The following is a 21,038-nucleotide window of genomic DNA, read 5'->3' on the forward strand; positions in this document are numbered from 1 at the left end:
AAAAAAAAATCCTTTAAATAAATAATAGACCAAATAAAAAACTCAATAGAAAGCATCAGCAACAGACTAGATCACTTGGAAGAAAGATCATCAGATAATGAAGACAAAGTATATAATCTGGAAAATAAAGTTCATCACACAGTGAAGAAGTTAGAAACAATTAACAGAACATCCAAGAAATATGGGACAGCATCAAAAGACCAAGTCTAAGAGTTATTGGGACAGAGGAAGGCACAGAGATTCAAATTAAAGGAATGCACAATCTCAATGAGGTAATATCAGAAAATTTCCCAAACATGAAGAATGAATTGGAAAATCATATACAAGAGGCTTAGAGGAAACCAAATGTACAAAATTACTACAGATCTACACCGAGGTACATTATAATGAAACTGCCCAGCATTCAGATGAGGAGAGAAGCCCACACTACAGAGCATCCTCAGCAAAATATTCCAGGAGGAGGAAATGGAAAACCAATAATGAAAATCAGCAAAGGAAGGAACTACACTAACGGAAAGACCAATCAAAGGAGAAACCAAGTCAAATTAAAATCCCAAAATAAACAAAAATGTCCAGGAATACAAATCATATTTCATTAATAGCTCTTTATGTGAATGGTCTAAACTCATCAATTAAAAGACACAGATTGACAGATTAGATTTTTAAAAAAAAAAAAAGACCCAACAACATGTTGCCTTCAAGAGACTCACCTCACAGGAAAAGATATCCACAGACTGAAGGTAAAAGGTGGGGAAAAAAATGTACCACTCACATGGACCACATAAACAAGCAGGGGTTTCCATCTTCATATCACATAAAGTGGATTTCAAACCAAAGCTAGTGAAGAGGGATAAAGGAAGACATTTCATTCATACAGCAACAAGAAGTAACAATCATAAATATCTAAGCCCCAAACACTGGGGCATCTATGTATATCAAACAAACCCATCTTAACTACAGGAAAATAATAGACAACACAATAATACTAGGTGACTTTAATATCTCTCTCTCACCACTGGATAGATCTTCCAAACAAAAACTAAGCCAAGAAACCTATAGGACTCAATAATACAATCAATAAATTTGGACTTAACAGACATATATAGAATATTCCATCCATTAATGAGCAAATACACTTTCTTCTTAGCAGCACATGGATCCTTCCCCAAAACAGACCATCTGTTATGCCATAAAGCAAGTCTTAGTCAATACAAAAAACACAGAGATACTACCCTGAATTTTAACTGACCATAATGGAATGAAATTAGAAATCAATGATAAAATAAAAAGGAGAAGCTACGCCAACAAATGGAGACTAAATAATACACTACTGAATGACGCATGGATAACAGAAGACATCATGAAGGAGCTAAAAAGATTTTCTTAGAGGTAAATGAGAACACTGATACAACTTATGGAAGGCAATGCCAAGAGGAAAGTTCATTGCATGGAGTTCATTTATTAAACGAAGAAAAAGTCAACAAAACGACCTGATATTACAGCTCAAAGCCTCGGGAAAAAAAAAAAAAAGAAAAAAACAACACCAAAAGTAGAAGAAGACCGGAAATAATTAAAATCAGCAAAGAAATCAATGAAATTGAAACTAAAGAAATAATTCAAAAAAATTGACAAAACTGGTTCAAATTCAAAAAGCTGGTTCTTTTCGAAAAATAAATAAAATTGACAAACTCTTAGCTACTCTGATGAAAATAAGGAGGGAGAAAATTCAAATTACTAAAATTTGTGATGAAAAAGGAAATATCACAACAGATACTAATGAAATACAGAAGACAATGAGAAACTGTTTTGAAAATTTATAGTCCAGTAAAATAGAAAACCTCAAAAATACTGACAAATTTCTAAAGAAATATGATTAACCCAAACTGAGTTAAGAGGACATACACAATTTAAACAGATCAATTTTCAAGCAAGGAAACTGAAGATACCATCAAAAGCCTATAAATCAAGAAAAGCCCAGGACCAGATGGATTCACAGCTGAGTTTTATAATACCTACAAAGAAGAATTAATACCAATACTCTTCAAATTATTCCATAAAATAGAAAAGGAAGTAACCCTTCCAAACTCATTCTATGAAGCTAGTATCATCCTGATAACCAAACCAGGCAGAGACACATCAAATTGAGGAAAGAAAATTTCAGACCAATATCCCTGATAAACACTGATGTAAAAATTTTCAATAAAATTCTGGCAAATCACATACAAAAACATTTTTAAAAACCAGTACACCATGATCCAGTGGAGTTCATCCCAGGGATGCAAGGTTGGTTCAACATATGAAAATCAATAAATATAACTCATCACATCAACAGACTTAAAGCTAAGAATCATATGATTATATCAATAGATGCAGAGAAAGCATTTGACAAAATATAGCATGCTTTCATGTCCAAAACACTAGAAAAATTAGGGATAGTAGGAAGATACCTCAACATTGTAAAAGCTATCTTTACTAAACCCAAGGCCAACATCATTCTAAATGGAGAAAAATTGAAAGCATTCTCTCTAAAAACTGGAACAAGACAGGGATGCCCTCTTTCACCACTTCTATTCAACACAGTCCTTGAAACTCTAGCCAGAGAAATTAGACAGACGAAAGAAATTAGAGGGATACAAATAGGAAAAGAAGAACTAAAACTATCATTATTTACTGATGACATGATTCTATACTTACAGGATCCAAGAAAGTCCACTAGAAAATTTCTAAACTTAATTAACGAATTCAGCAAAGTAGCAGGATATAAAATCAATACCCATAAATCAAATGCATCTCTATACCTCAATGATGAATCCTCTGAAAGAGAAATTAGGAAAACTACACCATTCACAATAGCTTCAAAAAAAAAATACTTGGGAATCAACTTAACAAAAGAGGTGAAAGATCTCTACAATAAAAACTACAAACACTAAAGAAAGAAATTAAAGAAGACCTTAGAAGATGGAAAGATCTCTCATACTCCTGGATAGGCAAAATTAATATTGTCAAAATGGCCATACTACCCAAAGTGTTATAAGATTTGATGTGATTCCAATTAAAAACCCACCATCATTTCATATAGAAATAGAAAAAGCAATCATGAAATTCATTTGGAAAAATAAAACACCCAGAGTAGCACAAGCAATCCTTAGCAAGAAGAGTAAAGCAGGAGGCATCAAAATACCAGACCTGAAACTATACTACAAAGCTGTAGTAACAAAAACAGCATGGTATTGGCACCAAAATAGACATGTAGACCAATGGTACAGAATACACAGAGACAAACCCACATAAATACATTTATCTCATATAAGACAAAGATGCCAAAAACATACATTGGAGAAAAGATAGCCTCTTCAACAAATGGTGCTGGGAAAACTGGAAATCCATATGCAGCAAAATAAAAATAAACCCCTATCTCTTACCATGCACAAAAGTCAATTGAAAGTATATCAAGGACCTAGGAATTAGACTGGAGACCTGAGTCTAATAGAGGGAAAAAGTAGGCCGAAATCTTCATCATGTCAGATTAGGCCCCGACTTCCTTAACAAGGCTCCTAAAGCACAAGAAATAAAATCAAGAATTAATAAATGGGATAGACTCAAACTAAAAAGCTGCTTCTCTGCAAAAGAAACAATCAATGAGGTAAACAGAGAGCCTACATTTTGGGAGCTAATTTTTGCCACACACAGGTCAGATAGAGCACCAATCTCAAGGATATATAAAAACTCAAAAACCTTAACACCAAAAAAACACAAACAACCCAATCAATAAATAGGCTAAGGAGCTGAACAGACACTTGTCAGAGAAGATATACACTCAATCACGAAATAGATGAAAAAATGTTCACATCTCTAGTAATTAGAGAAATGCAAATCAAAACTACTCTAAGATTTCATCTCATGCCAGTCAGAATGGCAGTTATCAAGAATACAGACAACAATAAATGTTGGCGAGGATGTAGAAGGAAAAGCAAATTCATACATTGCTGGTGGGACTACAAATTGGTATAGTCAATCTGGAAAGCAGCATGGAGATTCCTCAGAAAACTTGGAATGGAACCACCATTTGACCCAGCTATCCCACTTTTCGGTCTATACCCAAAGGACTTAATAACAGCATACTATAGTAATCCAGCCACATCAATGTTCATAGCAGATCAATTCACAATAGCTAAAACTGTGGAAGCAATCTACATGCCCTTCAATAGATGAATGGATAAAGAAACTGTGGTATATATACACAATGGAACATTACTCAGCATTAAAAGAAAATAAAATTATGGCATTTGCAGGTAAATGGATGGAATTGGAGAATATCATGCTAAGCGAAGTAATCCAGTTCCAAAAAACCAAAGGCCAAATGTTCTCTCTGATAAGTGTATGCTGATCCATAATGGGGTGAATTAGTCCATAGACCCTGAGCCTAATAGAGGGAAAAAGTAGGCCCAAATATTCATCATGTCAGATTAGGCCCTAACTTTTAGGGGCTGGGGGGGGGGCTTTGATTGGGCAAAGGGGAGGGAGATGTGGGGAGATTCACATTAGGGCAGGAAAGATGGTGAAATAAGATGGACATCATTACCCTAGATACATGTATGACTGCAAATATGGTACGATGCTACATTGTGTACAATAAGAGAAATAAAAAGTTGTGCTGCAATTGAATACAAGGAATCAAAATGCATTCTGCTGTCATATATACCTAATTAAAATAAATTAATAAAAAATTAAATTATAAAAACTTACAATTAAATACATTATATTTTAAAAAATAAAAATAAATCTCTTGTGAGGAAGCTCAGGAACCACTAACACTGTTAGTTGAATCCAAAACTGAGAATCACCAACTCTGACTTCTATGATATGCAGTATCTGCTCAAATGGTTGATAATGCATAAATTATTATATTTTGCATAGCCTTACATGTTGAGAATTCTATTTTAAGAAGTGCAGCCAGTCTTAAGCAGCTAAGATACAACACAAGTGATAAGGTTGACACTGTTTGTGGAGATAGCAATAAAATAGACTAAGTACAATATTAATGATGGTGGGAAAGTACATCTTTATCTTTCAATGTTTATTGGTCTCACGATGTAATTACTGAAGTTAATCTTGGATAAGCATACAAATTATTTATACACATTACTCACTTCTAGAATCCACAGAAATTACAAATAAGATTTCAATTTTCAAAAAGAAGCAAATGTAGCTGATGGATACTTCTTGCACCAAGTAAGTTTAAAAGCCTCTTTAAAACTTAACGTTTTAGTTATTTCATTACCAAAAAAATTAAATGAAAAAGTAAAGTTCACATAAAACAAGTTGTGTCTAGTAAACTTGTCCCTAAAATTCAGAGACTATTCTTTTCTTTGTTCAAGATCTATTCTTTTTTCTTTTTTTTTTTTTTTGCCTAAAAATAACTAGAGTTTTGCAAATGGTTGAAAATTTACTTTTGTAATTTAAAAAAAAATCATCATAAAATAACTTTTAAAATCTGCCAACCAGGGAGGGGTTTGATAACATATGTTGCACTTATACAATGTGAAAATGTGTAAGAAGGAATAAAACTGAGTGATCTTTTAACTTAAAATATAACCTTTTGTACATTTTGAATCCTGAATCCTATAAATATGTTAACCCAGAAAAAAAATGTGAATAAACATACAAACAGAAAAATTCTACTTTCAGGAAATCTTCCCACCTTCAGGTCTCTTCCTTAGCTTCAGATCATTCCCACTCTTGATTCTTCATAGTCACTGTGTCCATTTAAGGGGGTTAAACCAGAGGAATGTTCATTCTTGGGACAATAATGAGCTCATACCAAGTCATACAAAATTTCAGCAGGTGCATTACTTTAGAACATATCCCTCCAAAGGCAAAAACAACAGTGACCCCTGACCTTATCTGGATATAGTACATCTTTTACAAGGCAGTGCAGTGTCAGTGCAGAAATTAAAAAAAAAAAAAAAACTCCAAATAGTCCTTGCTGGTGCTCCTCAATAAGAGTCACTTCAAAAGACAGTAGTCACTTCCAGCTCCCTGTATTCAAGGAAGGCATGACAGAGAGGGCAACCAAGTTGTCTTTTCCAAGAATAATACGTCAATAGTCAAGAATAGTACAGAAGGAGGACATTTCAGTAGATGGAAAGGTATGTCTAGTTGCATCTGAGGAGCATCTAGAGACCCATTTCAATAGCACCTGGTTAAGACCAGGTTCGAGGGAGATAGGTAGAGAAGATGTAAATACTTATATTAGGCAAATCCTAGGCCAGGTCACTATTCCTCTCATAATACATGATCAACATACGTTCAACCTTATAAGTCATGATGGAGACATGGTCAAGATTATAACTTTTCCTTAAACCTAGAAGAAATTAACCATCTGTAATTTTCTAAAGACTGGAAGTAGTCCTGGGAGAGTATGAAGGTGTAATTTATTTCCATTCTTTCAGCTGGCTGTGAAAATGTGAAGTAAGTGACTGAAATATGTTCTCAAATCAAGGAACTTCAGGAATAAAAATTCTGGAGTCCAAACTTATTAAAACCTCTATGATTTAAATGATGATCTTTTCTTACCGAGGTCAAAAATCTGTGCTGGCTAAACCTCTAATTGTCAGAACAAAGAATAGAGCAATGATTCTTGGTAAAGGATGCACAGTACCCTAATTGAAACACGAGCCGTGGACAGAACAGTTGTCAAATGAAAACCAGACTTGAGCATTTTTCTATGCTGGACTATTTTAAATTCAAACTTCACATATTTTTAAAGAAATGCTGAACTACATTTTCAAGGAAATAAAGCCACCCCTTCAGAAGAGAGATGCACAGTTTGATGCATATGGAAGAGGCTTTAAATTTCTTCAACTGCCTTTGGTGTGCAGTTTTAGTGTGGGTGTGATTTATGGAGTATTTGTCCCATCAGTGGAGTTCAGTTTCAAAAAGAACTGAAAACAAACCAGACCCACCAGGATGATGCAATATCCCTGGAATTTTGGAGACAACTCCATGCATCCCCAAACTATTTCTGGCTACTTGGCCAAATTCAGGGCAGTGTTTGTTTCTGTCAACTCAGAGAAAATGCATCCTATTTTGTGAAATATGGCAGCTATCATCAGCCCCATAAACCATCAAAACTGATTCATACTGACTAAATATACTCCACATTTCAGAAAATAACGTGTCTTTTAAATACTATATTCTCATTTAGTTTATAAAATACAGTAAAGTAATAGTTCGCAGGTAACAACTATGCACTAATCTGTCTCCTATGTGAATCTTATAATAGTGGTTAAAACTCTCATTTTGCATGGCCAAAATACCCAAGTGTATTAACATGTTATCAGGAAAACCTCTGCTCAGCCCATGTGTATATATTTCTAATTCTGAAGCTTTTTATTCTTAGCAAAGACCAATCTAAGAAACAAAGGAAAAGAACATTTACTAAGCTCCAACTATGAGCTAGACACAGTACATACAGAATATGTTTAAGAGTTCTGAAATGGAGAAATAAAAATAACAATATTATATGTTGTCCTCTCCCCAAAAAAATCATGAAACAAAAAAATGTTGAACAAGGTAGTACTCTAAGGTCCTGTTCAACTTTAAAATATTATATTTCTATAAAAATTTTTAAAACTAATTCCAAGGTAAGGTTAAGAAGATATTTTATATTTCACCAATTTAGAGAATAATGCTACAAAATTCCAAGCCAAAACAATGACCATTCATTGAATACCGATGGCAGGTATATTCAAACGAACCAAGAAGATGAGTATGCATGAGTCACCTTCACCTTTCTGGTAGCTCCTATAATCACTCATGCAAGCATGTGTGTACACAGGAAGTTTCTTAGCTTTGTCCTACTACAAATTACTATCCTACACTCACGTTTATGAATAAAACACCTGGATGCCAGGTCTGGAGTCCCTGTCACTGTAAAAAGCAGTAGCACTGAGGGTCAGTGGCCTAACATGCTAACTCAGCTACTACAGAGGGCCTCAAAACTCAAGACTCTCCCATTTCTACTTATGCAAGGAGTGACGGCAAGTTCTCTTTTTGAGGTTCAATTTTAGCTGCATTTGGAAAATCACAAAACTTTAGAGCTGGCAAAATCATTATACTCATCTAGTCTAGTTTCATCATTTTACAGATGAGATAACCAACTGAGGAATGGTTAAAAGGCGCCTCAAAGTAGCAGAGCTAAGAGGTCTCTTGTTTCTCAGTGTCAGCAGCTCCCATCACTTCTTTATCTGCTGAACTGTTAAGTATAAATTTCAAATATGCTTTCTGTCCCAAATCATTACTGAATTTGGAATGGTCATTGGGTGCCTCCTTAAATTTTAATACCAGCAAACTCTATTGAGTAATTAACATGAACCTTCAACCATCTTAATCCCATTATCTCAAGAAAACCTGACTTTCTCTTAGGCCTGCCTACTCTTGCAAAACAAGATTTCAAAGTTTGTAAAAAGCTGTAGCCCTACTCTCCCCTTATAAATTTGGGGCCATAACTTATTTTCAACCACAACCACTATTTTAGGCAGCAGACAGAAAAGGCTAAAGCATTAAAAACATAGACTGTATTCACTTGGCTGAAGCACACATGAGACAAAAGCAGCAAATGGAAGGCCACAGGAAAGAGTCTCAGAAGGAAAATTAGGCAAGCAGAACAATAAAGCCAAGAGTAAGATCGAAACACAGAACTTCATAGTACAGGGCTTGGAAGCTCTCTATCTTGGGCTGCAAATTTGATTTCTGCCTCTGTCAAGCAGAGAGAGAAACCACATTTGAACAGGACTCACATCACCCATAAGCTAAAAGCCAGCCACGATTTGAGAGTAGACATGCAGGGGTTGCTGGTATTAAGATCTGCAAGCAATTTCCCTGGTGGTTTCCCATAAAGAGTCCCATCTGTGATACTGTGGAGTGTCCTTCATAATACTGGAGTGTGCTGGGTCTTTTCTGCTCAGTTTCTTAATATAGGCAGAGGGCCTAGTGCCAAAGAAAGACAAGACAGACAACCCATCTCACTGTGCAAAGAAGGCCAAATTCTCCGTAGAGATAGAGGCTGGCTTCACTCCAATTTACAGACAAATGGGCAGTTAAGGTCACAAAGCTTAGAGCCTGGTCACATCATTTTAGCCTGGAAAGTGCTCAAGGCAGGCATTCCTCATTGCCTACGAAAGTAATTTGAAAGTTGGGGGGTGGGGTGAGGAGCAGCCTGGTGATTTTCTAGTCTCTAGAAAGCATGAGTCAACAAACTCTAACACAAATTTAGCCATTCACAATCGTACATCTTGTAAATTTTTGAGAACAAACAGCAGTGGGTTTCATCTTTTCCTGCTGAGACATCTTTTCTTCCTGACTTTATTTATTTTTAACAAGGGGAGTTCCAGGTTAACTTTAAAAGCTTATAAAAAAAAAAAAAGATATGAGGTGGCTGCATTCTACTGAAAAAAAAAATCATAAACCAAGGAAGAATGAGTGAATACGATGTGCTGTAAGTAATAAATGCAGTAGTAATAAACAAGTCTGATTTAGCAAAATGAAACCATTTCAGTAAAATCTGCTCTGGGCCAGTCATACCAAATAGCCTGAGGTATGGAATGAAAACCCCAGCAGCTCTGCTTCGGCCACAAATAAGACCAGAGAGGCCAATGCTTCCCTGGATGGCAGGCACAATCCATGAAGGACAGAGTCATCCTGCTGAGACTGAAAGCCCCTTACCCAACCCAAATGGCTGTAGGCTGATACAAGCATTACCAGCTGACAAAGTCATCGCTCTTCAGCAAGGCTAGGCATAGGAACTCCCCCATTGCCGTTTTCAGCTCTTGCTCTTTGGAAGCCCTTTCCCAGGCCTTATCATTAAAGTTAGAGTCTGAGTCTTATCATTAAAGTAAGAGTCCACTAAGTTCTGAGCACTTCCAGTATTACAACCTCCGCTGGATGAAATGGAACACTCCACTTCCATAACCAATTAACTCAAAATTAACTCTTCTCCATGACCAGCTAGCCTTACATACAGCTCAGGCCACTGGGGTGGCAGGGGGTGTGGAGGGGAATGCACATCGAAAACAGGGCACTTTTCTTCTCTTCCTTCAAACCCCTTCTAGATCATCACTAGGTAGGCAGCTACTAGCATGTTAATAAAACAGAAAAGAATAAAGATAAATCAGATGGTATTATAGGTAAATGTTGTTTCACAAACTTTTTTCACATATTTATTTTTATACAGGTGTGTATTAGGTCAGGATATAAAATGTATTTCTTATGGTTCCTTATATTTAAAAAAAAAAACTTAGAAGGCAATTTCCTTCAGCCTTGAATGGTAGGCAGGACAATATGGTGGTAATAGCATGATCTCAGAAACAAGACCACCTGGATTCAAAAACCCAGATACTAAACCCCCTGTGTCTTAATTTTCCGTATATGCAAAATGAGAACAATCATGATGGCTCTATCAAGGGATTATTTGGAGGATCCAATAAGTCAATACGTGAAAGCCTACAGAATAATGCCAAAAAGAGATTAACTATTAGGAGGAAGAAGGGATGGAAGAAAAAGCGTCTCCTTTCCTACCCGGGTACAGTAGCAATTCTCTCCCTGTTGCAATATCCTTACAGAAGGTCTACAGATACAGCTTTCTTGTAGGCGACCAATGAATTTTCAAAAGACATCCCTGAGGGTTCACATTGCCTACTTCACCAATATGAGAAAACCCATATTTCCCTGTCTCCTTAGTTACTGACAACAGCAAAATATCTGATGGTGTGTAGTTGTGAGGCTTTACTCACCTCAAAAGCAGGCTTCTAGGATGGGTTCCAGAGAGCTCAAGGATAGCTACCTTCAGTAGTATCTACCTGCCCTGTTGTGATCTGTGGGAGAGTTCCTCCCCAGTTCTCTCTTCGAATCTCACACAGGCAATGGGGCACACAAGCAAGTTTGTCACTTAAATGAGTTGTACAAACAGGTAATAAAACACTGGTCCCCTCTTCTTTCCTATTTAAGTTTATTGGGTAAAAGGTGTGCAGGGAATCAGGATGGTCTATAGTGGTGGCTGCTGCTCTTAGAGAAGCTTCTTCCACCTCTTAATAAGTGTGAAGGAAAAGTATATGGCCCCTAGTGTTGGCAGGTCTTCCAGAGCTAGCTTCAGAATGCCAGGGCCACATGGCCTTCTGTTCTGAGTCCTGACTACCAATTACAAGGCCACAGGTTAAGTGCCTACTCAAATCCTGTGTTACTGATTTGCATAGCAGAACTATCAAGAGTAAAAGAAAAGCAGAGAGGAAAAAGAAGCAGAGTAACTAGAAGTCCTCATGATTAGGAAGAGCTAGAAAGCAGCACACCACTCAGATAATGGAGAGGCTTGGTAACAAGGCAGAGTCAGTCATATCTCAATACCCTCAGATATAAAGCTATAGGATCCTGTGGTGACATGCAGAGGGCTAAATGTGTCATAAGGGATATCTCTAGTGATTAACAAAGTCCATGGAGAATGGCCAGAACACAAAAGTACTGTGCACACCACTGAATAAAACTTGTGTGTGAGAAATGCTTTTTCTGGCTTGGGTTCATTTAAAAGCTTCTCCAATGAAGGGCACAGGGAAATGACACAACAGATGAGCACAAGAAAACGTTAGAGGATCAGCACAACATCTGACTTCATACACCCCATGCTGCACGTCCCAGCATGACCCCAGGAGGACAGTTGCAGAAATATTTTTATATACTGTGAACACTGACACCTGCAAAGCACTACACCCTCCCCCAAAGCTTTAGATGACTCCAGTTCCCACTCTATTTAAGGACAGGAGACACTGTCCTTACTTATGACCCAACAGCTTATTGGAAAAGCAAAGTCATTGTTTTTTTTCAATGCCGTGATTGTGCCATGTGTTTCTTTGAAAACCTTTTCTAATTAAAATAAAGCATGAAGGGACAGGGTTGTGGCTCAGGGGTAGAGCGCTTACCTAGCAGGTGTGAGGCACTGGGTTCGATCCCTAGCAGCACATAAAAATAAACAAATAAAATAAAGACATTGTGTCCATCTACACCTAAAAAATATTTTTTTAAACATAAGACATGAAACACTATCTATATCAAGTTGAGAAAAGAGTTCAGTATGGCACGACAGCTTAGGGAGAGGGAAGTTAGGGTCTGGGAAAATTCATTACCAAATGTAGTGTAGTCAACTGAACAGTTTACAATCCTTACAAAAATCAGGAGATCACAGCAATTCCTGTCAATTTTTTTCAGCAAGTATGATCAAAGCAAAACACCAAAGGACACTGGAAAAAATTTCAGCTGGTTTCATGTTTGCACTACTCTCCATGAGCACACACTGGGGTGGGGGCAGCTCCTTGAATCCCTTAAACACGTGTTCTTACAGTAGTGAAGGATAAGTCTTTATACCCCAACAACAAGATAGAAAACTACTATGGAGCAATTAAGAAGAGTTTTGTGACTTCAAGTCATGTTTTCAAAGTGCTGAGGAGCCAAAAAGTTTATTGTAAAGACCATCGTCAGGAGTGAGGAAAAAAAATCACCTAGGGAAGAATCACCCTTTTGGTTTTTGATACTACAACCACTAGGATTTATTTTCTTGTATTCCAGATAAGTACAATTTTATGGTATTACATTACTTCCTAAACTCGTGAATTATATTTAAGTTCTTCCAAATTTCTAAAGGCCAAGGATTTCTGACTCTCTAAAGCATCAAAGGGATTTTGACATGCTATTTCCCAAAATAAAACAGGCTCAATGCTTTGTGAACTAAACTACTTACAGCAGAAATGTGGCATATTCTCTTTTCAATTGTCATTACATGCAGTCAATATTTAATGCTACTTTCCTTATGAAATAAAGTATTTTCTTATTTTTAACTCAACAATGATTAAGTAACTGAATGGTCACTAAACAGGATTTTGTGAAACCACAGATGTAAACAAGAAAAGTTGATGTCTAGAAAAAGAACAGACTAGTTTAAAACGTGAATGACAAAATTTTGCACACATAAGAATAACCACTGTAGGAAAATGATTAGAGAGATGTTTCTAAAATTCTTTGAGAAGAAAATGTGGCCATTCTATATTCTCTACTGTGTACTTTTTTATACTTTGTTTACCATGAGTATTTTTATTTTTACTAAAAGAAGAAAAAAAAAGGAGGAAAGGAAGACCATTTTACCAAATGGAACATTAATCTAAAGGGGAAAAAAAACTATTTTCTATTTCATTTAAAACTAGTATATAAACTCCCTGAACAAGACTATAGTATTTAATTAATAAAACAATTTCAGGAGCTAGCAAGAAGAGCATTATGTCTCCCAAATGCCGCCTACCTGCCTACTTACCTATTGCAATGTACCCAAGAATTTGTTGTGGCCTAAAATAAAATGGTTTGGTCTGTTTCTGCTGTGAATTTTCTAAAAATTTCTATGCAGGAAGCTTACAGATGCTATGCTAGTCTTAGTCAAAATGTCTCAGACACATGCAATGCAGTAAAAGGTTAATAGCAATGACAGTTATACATGCAGAAGGAAATCCATCTTCCTAGTCACTGCCACAGCCTCATTTCTATGCTATGAACATCCACAGAGAAAAGGCAGACAGCCTGCAAGACCCTAAAGCCTTTCTAATAGGATATATGATATTCACACCTCACTAGGGAACATGGCAAATTCTGTAATGATGAGAATTCTAGCCCAGATAAATAGGCTACTCAATCCCATTACACATCAGGGTAAATTTCTTATTTCATGTTCTTATTATATCTTATTATATCAGTAAAGCATGTTTACTCTATTTTGTAAGACTGCATATTACATTTATTAGCATTTTGCCCCCAGTATGACTGACACACTTAAAAGGTACTGCATTTTAAATGTTTAGCCTTCAAAATTAGTCTGTATTTCCTGCCTATTAGTAAATGGTATCATAGCAGCATAGAAGTTGTTCTGTAGAGGCAGTTCAAACCAGATTAAATCAGCCAACAACAAAAAAAAATCAGTAAATGCACAGAATTTTAGATGAATAGTCTGGTTTTTTAAAAAAAAAAATGCATATCTTAAAAAAAAAAAAAAGCACATCCAGAAAAACAGTATTTCTTCAATTTCTCTGGCACTGCTCCAAGTTCATCTAGCAAAGTTACTGACCATAAATGAATATCTGAGGATTGTGTTCCCTTGCCAGAGGAAAGAAAAAGAATCAATAAGCATCTACTCAGCAGGAAAACACAGCGATCAGAAAGAAGTGCAGCACATGGAAAGGCAACGGCTTCTGGCAAGAGGGAGTCATTTTCTTTATATAGTTTCTGTCCACCTCTGAGGCAGTCCAAATGATCTGGCCTGCAATCTTGGACAGTGTGCCCTTGCTAAAAGTTAGTCCACTAGACTCCTGGGGGGAAAAAAATTCAACTTCATGACTGCCTCGGAATGCCAATGGGATTGCTGGCAAAAGCAGTCAGTATTCCAAGTTCAAATAGTAATAGAGTTGACTACATTTCAATCCAGGATCACAAAATTTAAATTGAAAAACCAGCCAGGTTGGATGCTTGGGTAATGTCCTTTGTGTTTGTTGAAGTCTGCCTAGCAACTCCTGGCAATTTTTGAAAGCACGTTCATCCTGGAAAAATAAATACCAGCCAAAATGCCAATATGGCTCTAATCATATGCCTCCTCCCTCTTTAAAATGTATCATCAGCTTTCCTGCTTTGACCTACGGTACAAAGGGTATAATAAAGTTTAGGAGAAAAAGAGGGGATGTGTGAATGGCAGGGTGTAGCACTGTCTTTTCTGTTCACATAAAGTAAATTCTTTGTTCACATAGACCCTTTAGAATGTGAACATAGCAACAGAAGTTCATCAAGCAGAGTTAAAAATTAACACATTTAAAAGAACCTCGCCTGAAGCTTAAAATGCATATACAAGTATATTAATGATTTCTTTAAACATATGCTCATCTATCAAAACAACAAGGGATAATCTCTACATTGCTTTCAACTTAAATTTTTCATCCGGAAGACACAGAAAAACTATGATCAGATTTTAAATATCTTTACATAGAAGCCTATTTCTTTTTCTAAGACTGTCCTTCCTGACAACATTAGCCAAATTAAATTCAATTATATTTTCAAAGCTTACAAATATTTAAAAGTCAAAGCAAGAAAATATTTGTTCTTATCTCGTTTTTCCAATCATTCTCATGTGGCCCTAGATGAACAGCTCCATGGAGTCTTAAAAGGAGCCAGCTGTGGAATGCCACGAACCAAGCATGCAAGGCACACAGTGCTAACAGAAAGCAGAGGCGTCCTGGGCCCCAGCTGGGCAGGGGTCTATTTCTGTGCTATCTGCTACCCAGCCTAATATGAGAAAAGCCTGGGCTGTTTTAGATATTTGACTCCAGAAAGCTAGACTATCTTCCTTACACAACAACTTCTTGGTCTCAGGTGGTGGAATCAGGGCCAAGCATACTGGTGGTAGTAGCCATTCGATGCTGGCCGAGTCAGGGAAATTATTTGAGCCAGTTTTCTTTCTCTAAAATTGGAGGAATAAAACTACAGGGTTTCTGCAAAGATTAAGAGCTCTCTTCTGCAGCGAGTGCCTTAGTATGACGCCTGACACATTACTGGTAATGTGGGAAAGAGTAGTTATGGATTATAATTGGCATTAGAAATATTAATAACAATAAAATTTATAATACAGGCTAGATAATAACTTTATCTAACTCAGCTGGGAGAAATAACAACCGTGGAGATCGTCTTATGGTTGAGGTAGATCATCTAAATTTTTAACTTTTGCAGAATTGCTTTAAGTCATATTAGCACATAAGAAGCAGCAACTATACTGAGATGTAATAAGAAGTTTCCTACATTGAGATGTAATCAGAAACAACCATATTTTAGCAAGGTCGTTGCCACTAAGGACATATCCTACTAGGCACATTCTGCATTTTCTCCTTTAGGAAATTAACAGAAGCTTTTCCAAGGTTCCTACAGCAATAAAGCCTGAGATCTTTCAGAGCAAATTTCCTCTTGCATTTATTTTCAGACTTTATTTCTAAATGTCATTTCAAATCCCCCTTTGGAAAAAAAAGGATAAAATCATGTATTGTGAAACTTGACCACTCTGTTATTCAGGATGCACTCTAAAGATACAGGAATTTTGTATTCAACCTTGCTCAGCCAAGCTCAAGTTTGGAGGGAACTAAAAGATTTTTTCTGATGGACAGGTGATGATAGACAACAAGGGAGGAAACCGCCTCAGGAAATACCTGGGAAGTTTGACGAAATTAGATTCAAAGAAAGAAGGCAGCAAGGAGCTCTGTAACCAGAGTAGGGCGCTTCGCATCACTACATGTACCAAACCTGTGGATGTACAAACTCCTCCTCATGTAAGCAAGAGCACCAGCCCTCCCTCAAATGCTCACATCCCGATATGAGGGTGGCACTGTCACAAATCCTGCGGAGGATTGACCAACCACAAGGATTTCAATTCCTCGGGTTTACACTAAGAAGCTCAACTCAGTTTTCCTTTAATTAATGATTAGTAGAAAAGTCAGAAAGCACAAAACTTCCTTCACTGGTCTGAGAGAAGATACACCTCATTTGCAAGCCTATTCAAAACACCTCCTAGGTATACAGAGGTATTAAAATATAATAAAGGTTATTATACATATACATATATATGCAATAATAATAAAGCAGAACAGTCCATACTTTCAGGGGCATATATGACGTTTGGATGATTTCCGTAATGGATTGGGAGACCATGGCAGTCAGTCATAGTTTCCTATGAGAACACTGGAAGTTCAGAGGACAACAGGCTGGACCAAGGGAACAGAGATAATGACTGCACAGCTGGGCACTAGGGCAAGGTTTTGCAAATGTTCTCAAGACACTTAGGAACTCATTACAGGAAACGTTCCGCAATATTCCAGGAATAATGTCAGCCTAGAACTCATCTCTGTGACCTTCTCCTCTCCCCGACCAGAGTCACTATCCTGCATCCTGGAACACAGCACACATGGACTGAATAAACATTTCAGGGAAGCCAGGCTAGGCTCTACGCACGATAGTGTTCAGCTCTCACCCTCTAGCATCTTGGGCAGCTTGGGGATAAAAAGCCACCATAAGAAGCTGCTGCTCACTTTCATCCACCCCTAAAGTACAGAGCCCATCTCACTACTCACAAAACGCAGAGATCTCTCCGCACTTCTTCCTAGGCATTCAGCACCTACCAACCAATTAATAATTCTAAGTGCCAGCTTTGATTCACTTAGGTTCAAACCTGGCCTCTAAGAGACGGGCTATTCCAGAGACACTTACTTATAAACAACATCATCACAGCTTCAAAATCTGTCTTTCAAGCAAAATATTTTGTATCTATAATTCAATTTAAATTATTTTTTTTCCTGTAAACATGTGGCCACTGAAATGTCAGAATCTCAAGGTAGGTGGGTTGCTACTTGACAGAAAGATTCCCTGAAGTAGAACAATGGTGTGAAGGTATTTAACACCGTGGACTTTCTACATAAAAATGGTTAAAACTGAATTTTTTGCTATTTATATTTTGCCACAATTTTAAAAAATTTTGTTAAGGGAAGTTTTTGCTATATAAGTGTATGATTAACCACATAGCCAAATCACCCCTCTTTACAAAGTACAGAAGCTGTTTCCTAAAATACAAATGACAAGCTTTATTGTATTATTAGAACTTTAAAAGTACAAATGACAAGTGTCTTCAGTGACTAATCAATACTTGAATAGCTCAAGTCATGAAGGTACCACCCCAGCATAAATATTCAGCTGTTGTCACTACTTGAAAGGAACATGAACACACATGCATGCATACACACACACACACACACACACACACACACACACACACATTCATATTCTCTCTCTCTCTCTCTCTCTCTCTCTCTCTCTCTCTCTCTCTCTCTCTCTGAACCTAGAGGGCGCCAAATCATCCCCTAGCCTTAGGAAGAGCAACATCTGCCCCTGAATCTGCAACAAGACCTAGAAAAATTCCAGCAGGAAAAAAAAAGGTGGGGGGGCAATATAGCTAAACCATAGTCGAAGTGCTGCCCTAATTTAAAAGGCAAACAAAAACGCTGAGTCTAACACAGAGCAGATAATTAATTGCAGCCATCACATGATAGCTTTGCCAAATTATTTCCTGGGGATCCAGCTATTTCGATGAAATCCCACCTCCACCTCTGACGATGGTTGCTCTATAAAAAGAAATCATTTTCCAACTGCCTTGACATTATAGGTAATGGAATAATACATCAAATAAGGTGTTTCTTTATCCCTACTGAGGCTCAGCTCAAAGGAAGTTGTAATTACTGTTTTGAAAGAACTGTCAAAAGACTTTCAATAAAGACAATTGAAAGAAAATACAATTATAACCCTGATGGGCAAGATTCCTTAAATGAGTTGGTAAGAGGGAGGGCAAAGAATTGCTTTTAAAATGGATATAAATACTTTAGAAAGCTTTCTATCGACTCAAAGCAAATGATTGAAATTTGCTTATTCCTCCCAAATTATTCTGTTTTTTAAAAAATAGTGAGTTCTGTTATGGTTTAGATATGAGGTGAAGCCCAAAAGCTCACATGTGAGACAATGCAGGAAGGTTTGGAGGAGAAATGATTGAGTTATAGACTTCACCTAATCAGTGAATTAATCCCCTGATAGGGTTGAACTGAGGGATAACTAAAGTGGTACACAGGGCGACTGAAGGAAGTGGTTATTGGGTCATCACTTGGGGATATATATATATATTTGTATCGGGCAAGTAGAGACCTTTCTTTCTGCTTCCTGATCACCATGTGAGCTGCTTCCCTCTGCCACATTCTCCTGCCATGATGTGCAACCTGACCTCCAGCCCTAAGGATTGGAGCCGCCCTTCTATGGATTAAGACCTCTGAAGCCATGAACTCTCAAATAATCCTTTTCTCCTCTACTATTGTGCTGGTCAGGCCCTTTAGTCACAACAGCAACAAAGCTGACTAAAACAAGTTCTGTTTATCCAATTAACATGTCCACTCTGTATTTCTCAGGCCCTACCCAGCACCTCACATACAAAGGTAGATGCAAAATAATTTTTATAAGAAAATTTACAATGTTACTTTATTCATTCAGAAAATATGTATTGACTTTCTTTTTGTTTCTGGCTATAATAATCACCCTAATGCTTAACAAATATCTATAAACTGCATATGAAAACATCTTTGGTCTCAAGGATTTAATGGATAACAAAAAGGGAAGGAAAGGAGTCCAGGATTTCTTTGGAAACTGACTTGATTTGTAATACCTCAAAATAAGAAGCCAAAATACATTTTTCTTCAATATGAATGATTGATATCCCCGTTTATAGACATACACACATTTTGGTACAAGCACTTGACGACCACTTTGGTTTCTTCTAATACAACAAACACCTTTCAGTATCCAAATAGTAACTAAATCTATAAGGAGTGTTGTCACTACCAGGAATGTTCTCATGAAACATACACTGGCATATGATGTAAAGTCAGAACAAAAACTACAGTGCATATTCAATTCCTTTTCCTACCCCATCCTTCCTCAGCCACACTGCTTCCACTCGCAAAGGAAATACGAAACAATATCACCATGTGCTTAAAGAAAAACAACTACTGATGTCCAAATTTTGGCCAAGAGCTACCTCTGAAGCTCAGGTCCAACATGAACTCGTTGGTACACCTAACCCTGTTCCTCAGTGTCACATGTTTTTCAAGAAGATTAACCTCCATTGATTTCAATGGTAGGCTCTTCACTGAAGACCTTTCTGTTGCCCTACTTCGTTATGGAGTTTAGGAAAGTAAAAGCCTGGGCAAATATACAACGGGACAAAGATCTCACATGAAGCAAAAACACTCTGAATGGCAACCAAGACCCTGTTTTGATTTACTGAGAACACTTGGATACGTATCTTACTCAGGTACATGAAAACAATAGAATATCATTTAATTTAGACAGTAGGAATAAGTTAAGATCTATTGTACCTCATGGTTACTAGAGTTAATACAATGTACTGTAAACTTGCAAACTGCTAACAGAAGTGTTTTGCCACATTTTTAAAAAAAAAAAAAAGGATGAGGTAATACATGTCAATTAGCTTGATTTAGCCATCCCATAATGTACACCTACATCAAAACATCATGCTGTGTACAATAAATCTATTCAGTCTATCTGTGAACTTAAAGAAGAGGAAGGAGAGAGAGAGGAGGGCAGGAGGGAGGAAAGGAGGAAGAAAAGAAATGGACAGGAAAAAAATTTCACGGCCTTAGAGACCATACGGCTCTTCTGCCCCTCCCTTGAAGAACAGCAAACCAGAAAATGAGAAAAGACAGCTAGCACTAGGATTACCTCTCTCCTTTCTCTCCACCCTGCTCACTTACCGTGACTCTACTGGTACAAATAGTCTCTGGGCTCCTTTACTCATTTTCCAGTGGCATATAACCCAGAGGCAACTGAAGGGATACATGGGCTCATTGGAATAAGAGAACTTTCAAGTCTGTGAACTCTGGGTGACCCACATACTGATGCATATTTGCAGTGAGACACTGGTCTACTTCTCAGAGGCACCCAGACCAAAAAGAGGGGATAGGAGTTGAAGGGAAGGAGCCTAAGACAGGAAGAAAGGAACAAAGGTCAGAGTCAAATAAATGAGGCTTTCTTCCTTTAAGTATAGCATGGGTTCTTCCAATTCAGACCCACATTTCAAAAAGAATACACATATTCCCACATTTCCCATCTGACATTTTTTAGCAAATTTTTCAAATGGCTTTTTTTCATTCCATAATTACTTATCATAAAGCTCATTTGTTATTTTCTGTAACACTAAAGAAACAAACAAGAAAAATTCTTAATTACAAGTCTACATAAATCACCTATTTCTGAAATGCAAGTTAATTCCTAATAAGTCACAATTTCAGCCAAGCTGTTTCTGAGTTCCTCTAAACATCTGTATTGCAACTTCAAAGTCAATATATTAGTTAAAATTATATTCATTTTTC

At 37.0% G+C, this 21,038-nt stretch overlaps 1 protein-coding gene across 6 annotated transcripts in view; it reads right to left on the bottom strand.

Annotated features, from left to right (window-relative positions):
• Bicc1 (BicC family RNA binding protein 1) overlaps positions 1-21,038 on the bottom strand; it is a 274,906-nt gene that overhangs the window by 138,066 nt on the left and 115,802 nt on the right. The window contains exon 1 of one of the 6 annotated variants that reach the window (XM_078041877.1): positions 711-818. The exons of the other annotated variants lie outside the window; for them this stretch is intronic. Coding sequence (XP_077898003.1) covers positions 711-809 — 99 coding nt within the window. The 5' untranslated portion in view covers positions 810-818. Of the gene's footprint in view, positions 1-710; positions 819-21,038 lie in introns of those variants that run through there. 6 annotated transcript variants of the gene reach the window in all.

This window comes from Ictidomys tridecemlineatus, chromosome 1 (genome assembly GCF_052094955.1).
Source record: "Ictidomys tridecemlineatus isolate mIctTri1 chromosome 1, mIctTri1.hap1, whole genome shotgun sequence".
Classification (NCBI taxonomy): Eukaryota; Metazoa; Chordata; class Mammalia; order Rodentia; family Sciuridae; genus Ictidomys; species Ictidomys tridecemlineatus.